At 35.3% G+C, this 6157-nt stretch overlaps 1 protein-coding gene across 6 annotated transcripts in view; it reads right to left on the bottom strand.

Annotated features, from left to right (window-relative positions):
* Positions 1-1629: 1629 nt before the first annotated feature.
* BICRAL (BRD4 interacting chromatin remodeling complex associated protein like) overlaps positions 1630-6157 on the bottom strand; it is a 71605-nt gene continuing 67077 nt past the window's right edge. For all 6 annotated transcript variants that reach the window (XM_030557636.1, XM_030557634.1, XM_030557633.1 and 3 more), the window contains exon 12: positions 1630-5612. In XM_030557636.1, the coding sequence (XP_030413496.1) occupies positions 4810-5612 (803 nt within the window). In that variant the 3' untranslated portion in view covers positions 1630-4809. The remainder of the gene's footprint in view (positions 5613-6157) is intronic.

Below are 6157 nucleotides of genomic sequence, written 5' to 3'. Positions count from 1 at the left end.
GTGCATGGATTTGTTGCATAAAGACTAGATGGTTTTTAGCACAAGAATTTGGGGACCAAAGGAAACAAAAATTATAGTGGATTCATAAATCAAAGAATAATAAAGAAAATTAAAATATAAGGATATTATTTGGAGGCTAGATGCTGTTGATTTCTGCACATTGTACCTCATAGTTGCTGAAGTTGGGATCTTCTACAGAACATGTTACTATGATTTTGCTGATGGCTTCCTGTAAAACCGTTTTTGTTTTCTGCCCCCGTCTAGGGCCTGGTCTGAGAACTACAAGGAAGACTGAGAACCATTCTAAAGGAAAAACACCAAAATTTATAAAGAGAAGGAAATATTTTCAGAAGATGAAAGGCAGATTTTGTGAGGATTTGAAACTCACTTACATGCCTCCTGCTGTACTCCAGGTTTATTCTGACAATCTTTTCTTTTTAGAAATTCAGACATGGCTGTGATCCTATGTGTTCCTTAAATAACTTATTCATACAACTATACAAGAAGATAATGTTTTTGGAAATTCTGCATCCAAACCAAAGCTGGAATCTGTATGCCGAACACCATGATTGAAAATCCTAAGGTATCTATTTTTAAAAAAAAAAAGTCTACTAGAGTTTTCTCATCCTTGCAGAAAAACCAGAGCACAATTCCATCTTGATCACAGTGAAAGGGTACTTTAAAGTGAAGAAAGCTGTGTAGTAACCCTATACCTCACAGATGTTGGATGTCTGGGAAGCTTTCTTGGTGATTCTATCACCGAACATAATGCTAAGCCATACTATTTTATAAAAGGATGCAAACAACATATAACAAAGTCATAAAGCCATCTTCATTTTGTTACAGGATGAATCCAGGTGAAAAGCATCATGTAACTAGGCTTTATTCTTTGCCTTGTTGTCACAAATTAGAATAGATTATCATATAGATCAGGAAGATTTCTACCATCTGATTTCCTTTTGATATCCACCTTAACATTCTATGACATTTTCAATTCATGTGATTTGAAAATACTCACTATCCTCCCTGGATCAGGCCCTCGTCTTTATGGCCTCCTATGAATGTTTACATTATTCAGGCTCCAAAACAAAGCATTTTGTTGGAACAAGGCCTTAGGATTCAATTATATCTTCTGCCAGGCCCAACCATAGTGGCAAGGAGGCACACCACCCAGGTGGAAAGAGGTATGTTACTAAAAACCATGTTTTCTGCGTGCTGTGAGGGAAGGGGTGAGTCATCCAGGGGCAGAGTGAGGTGACATGGCATCACTCATGCTACACCAAGATATGCTCTCTTCAAGGCCACTAGTACAGATAACTCCCCTCTCCTGCATTCCTTAGTCCTAGGAAGTAGTTTATGCCTCTATCATGTGAAGAGGAGGAGGAGAAAGGGCTACCTGTACCCTTTCCCATGTATAGCACACCCAGGCACGGGAGAGATGATTTAGTCCTTAATACCATATTGTTCCTTCTTTCAGCCACCACATCACTAAAACAGGACTTCTGCGATAATGTAACAAGGCATAGCCAACTTGAGCGAAGAGATTAAAACTAAACAATGTTTTTATGCTACCACATGACCCGTGGCTTATTAGCATATCTTCAAAAAATTACATGCACAGCATGAAAAGACTGTTCTATTAAATATATTATTTCATGACACAGTTGCATTATAAAAAAGTATAGTAAGTCAGCCTGTTCTGCAACCATATTACTTGAAACTGAAAACAACCCTCTTTTTGGAAATGTACTTATTCATCTTGGTTAAATCAAGACAATCACAGATATACTTTTTTCCCAAATCTTTGGCTGTATTGCAATGGTTGTTTCAATCTGTAATCTCCAACTAAACATTTCCTATCCATGGATTAACAATATATTTACCAACGTGTGTCTTTTAACAGTATTTATCCAACATAACAAAATAAACTGCAATTTGTTATACTTTTTTTACAAAACATTTTATAAATATTTTTACAAAATGTATACAAAGCAATTTCAAGTGAGACATACTATACAAATGAAGGTATTTAAGCAAATAAAGTCCATACCACATTGACAATAAGTGACACATCCTCTTTAAGTGAAGTCAGTCTGTAAGGCCACCCTAATCTAAGAGATAAATTATGCTAAACTCTTCAAAATTAAAATATTTTTTTGTAATTGCCAGTTTAAAATTTATTTTAACCTTAGGCAGTATTCAAGAACATTGGAAATCATTATACTGATCCAGCAAAGTATTTTAGCATGTGCTTAAAATCAGGCATGTGTTAAAGTATTTCACTGGATCAGATTCCAATTCACACTTTATTAAAACAACATTTCATATATACGATTATTTTGTTTGCTGCATTACCAAGTACAAGTATTCCTAAAATAGAATTCAAATTAATGAATAACAGAACACTAATGATCCAACAGTAAGTTTGCAGGCCTTTGCTCAACGGATTCCTAACATAAGATGTTTGGACAAATCTTTGTCTGACCTAATCAACAATGATAAAAAACATGTCTTAATCTTTATTTGTCATTATCTATAATTCACTGCCCAGGAAAATAAATTTACATAGTGGACACAGCATTTTGGTATTTAGGTTATGTATTTGCTGTACAGATGCTTGAAAGCTAATATGCTGTTTGAGACGGTACCAAGAGTGACAGTATCCATAAACGTGCATCTTTTTCTCATAAAATGAAAATTAAACTAATTTACATTGCTGATACAACTTACACCCTTCCTTTCTAGAGTGCTCATACTGGCAGAAATTAAATGAATTATACGATACATAATCCTCAGGATACACAGCCATCATTATCTTTATGAAATTTCAAAGGCAATAGGCAAAGACTATACTGTCAGTCTCATTAACTAGAAAATCGCTAATTGCCTGAGAGTCTCCTGTAATGATGCCCAGCTAGAAATTTAAAACTGGCAATACCATGTTATTATTTTAAACGTTTTACATGACATTTGGGAATGTTGGATTTTGACAAATTTGTACTTTTAAATTGGCACAAATTTTTTTAAATGGCAATTAATAATGTACAAAATATTTATATTTCCATTCACATTGAAGGGGAACTGAACATTAATTATACGTTAACTATTGTTATCTTTCTCAGGTAGACTAGATTTGGTTTTCCTATGTTATCACATAATGGACTGCAGCTCAACAAAATGAGGTGCATTATAATTTCATGCTGTCAAAAGCCCAAGGGTCAAATTCTGCTCTCTTTTACACTGGTGCAAACTCCCTGGTGTAAATGATAGCAAAACCTGGCCTTTTGTTTTCTTTCCTGGCAGTTCTGGCAATCTGACTGACAACCACAGTTTGTCACAATGAGTCTCTAGATTATGATAATGGCAATCAGCAAGTTTTGAAACATGGCTGTTTATTTTTGAGAGCAACAGGGAGGAAGACAGAAGGAAAGAGAGATAGAGAGCATGCCTTAGAAACCACAACAGCTCTACCCTTCTGAGCAGACATACATGCTAGATTCATCGTGATAACAGCAGAACACTTATGTGCACAACACCACTAATGACCAAGGTAAACTATTAAAAAAGAAGCATGGGCCATAAAAGGGAAAATGTCACATATTAAAAATAAATAAATAAAACAACAAGCTTCTATTCTCGTCAACATGAACACCAGCCAAATACAAACCACACAGGGGTTTCCTTTGGCTCTAAAATGTGAATTAATAATTGTACAAGTTGAGATATGTTTTGACAATGGGATAGCTGATTAACTTTGGTCTGTACATATTTTGGTAGTTATGACTGCTGCTGTGGATGACTAATATTCTCTGACAGCAAGAAGCAGAAACAAGCAACAACACTGGCCTTTAAATTTCTCAGATTAAGGCTAATGTCCCCTCAAAGTATAAACTACTAATTTAATAACACAGTTTTCAAATAAAAGTGCTTTTGACACCTGGTCTTAAAAAAAACCAAAAACATTTATACCACTTCAGAAAGACTTAGGTTGACTATATCCAATTATAAAAAGCAAAACCTTCTCCTCAAGAGTTAACATATATATGTATTTATATATATAAATTCATGGCTCTATCATGACCTCCTCCTGTACACTTTGCCACTTACTGGCTTTTGTTCTTCTTTCCTTAGTCGACCATATATTATTTCACATCATACTGTTGTGACTAACATTATACAGTATCATTCCACAGACTAAATTCACCCACTACAGATATACTCATGTACTACTTTCTGTTCAGTGACAACAGAAAAGCACTTGAAATATGAAGCCCTATAAACGTACCGATGATATCCTTCCAACTTAAAATCCTAGAGCAGATGGATTCATTAATAAATCAGATAGATAATCATTTCTGAATAAAGGTACAATGGGTATTTAACCACGAGGTTTTCCTGGAAAGAAACTAAAATCTAGTGATTTATGGAAGGGGGAAAATTGTTGCTTCCATTTGTCTTTTTAAAGTTTTCTTGAATAAATCTGTCTTTTCATATGACTGTGATTGTCAGTATATTACCTTATTACCGAGGGCCTAGTGAACTGCAATCTCATTAAATTGCAGTGTTAAACAATTACCATAAGCACTATCATTATAATACTTGAAATGTGTAGGCCCCAACAGACTGCATTCTAACAAGAATTAACTTTACTGGATATCTCACTGTAATCACAATGAGTATTGCTCTCAAACACAGAACAGAATCTAGTTTAGAAAGATTAACCTTTGACATATGTCAGGCTGTACTTGTGGTGTTATTCACATTTGCTTCTACTAAGAGAAACATAACTTGTCCATGGTACTGTAACTATTAACACTCTAAGATACTATTTACAGCTGCTTCTAAAATAGAGTCTGTTTCTACAACACCTTCACTGTGATCTGGAATAAATTTTTCCAGGCAGTTTTCTTGTGAAGCAATTGGTGAAAAGTTTGGAAAGTCTAATTCTACAGAGCCACTACCAGTAGCCTCACTTTGTGGCTGTTTCCCAGTTTTTTTCAGTTCCAAAATGTTTTTGAATGTAGTTTCTAAACTCTTACTGAGGAGTAAATCCTGTTGGGGTTCACCCGAGCCTTTCACGTTGTCAAGATGTAAAACCTCATTCTTTGGAAAGCTCCTCTGAGTTTTGTCTTGGAGGGAGGAGTTATTACATATTACCTCTGAGTGAGATTCAACTGTATTCCTTGACATTTTATGTGTACCATGATTAGCTCTTGACAAGATTTTTGACAGGTCTTCAGAACTTGAAGAATTTTCACTGGTCTTGGCAAGATCTTTACTAGCCAATTTCTCTTCAGACACAGCCATGTATTGACTGTCAGGAGAACAGCTAGCCTTCTCAAACTTTAAAGCTTTAGTGAGGCTTTCTGGTTTTTTAGTAGAAATTTTTCCTTCTAGTTGTGTCATAATGTTGTTAGGCACTAAATGAAGTTTGTCATGATTTGTAGACTCTGCTGTCCTGGATTTTGATCGGTCTCTGGTTTGGATCTTGGTAGTCTGACTGTTAGAAGTCAAAGTTTTACTACACTGATGATCACTTTCACTGGACTGTGCCTCATCAGTAGTTTCATCAAATTGTTTAGAGGAACAACAAAAATCAGCCAGATAACCATCTGAAAATTAAAAACAAACATTTTAGTTTGGAGTTATTAAATATCAAAGACAGTAAAATGTAAAGAAGTGCTAAGCAGAACAAGCATTCTTAAGTGACTGAGCATTAAAACCTATGATTAAAGAGAAGCTATTTGCTCACATTGCTCTCTCGTGTTTGAAAATGCCTCTATTATTTACTGTCCATTTGTTGGACAACAGTACCTACTCAGAGCCTAAAGTCTTTATTGGCTGTCACAAAAACATTTGTGGCAACCCAGAGTTCAACTCAGTAGACAGTCCATTCATAAGTTGACAGCACTCAAGGAAAGTGACTTCTGCAACTGTCAGCATTTAAGAATATTACTTCAATGGAATCATAAGCATATGGTTAAATATTTTGTTAGATCAGGGCCTAATACCTCAGATTTTGATCTAATTAACCAGTGGGCAAATTAAGTATAGTGCACTGTACTCCCAGATAAAGCCAGACACAAGCTAGACAAATTATGTCTCATGGGAAGTTTGAGTGTCTGGAACATCTCAGACTTTCCCCTTGACTCTTTCT

This window comes from Gopherus evgoodei, chromosome 3 (genome assembly GCF_007399415.2).
Source record: "Gopherus evgoodei ecotype Sinaloan lineage chromosome 3, rGopEvg1_v1.p, whole genome shotgun sequence".
NCBI classification, from domain to species: Eukaryota; Metazoa; Chordata; order Testudines; family Testudinidae; genus Gopherus; species Gopherus evgoodei.
Note: the sequence above shows the minus strand (reverse complement) of the source record. Positions and strands in the feature narration are given on the sequence as shown.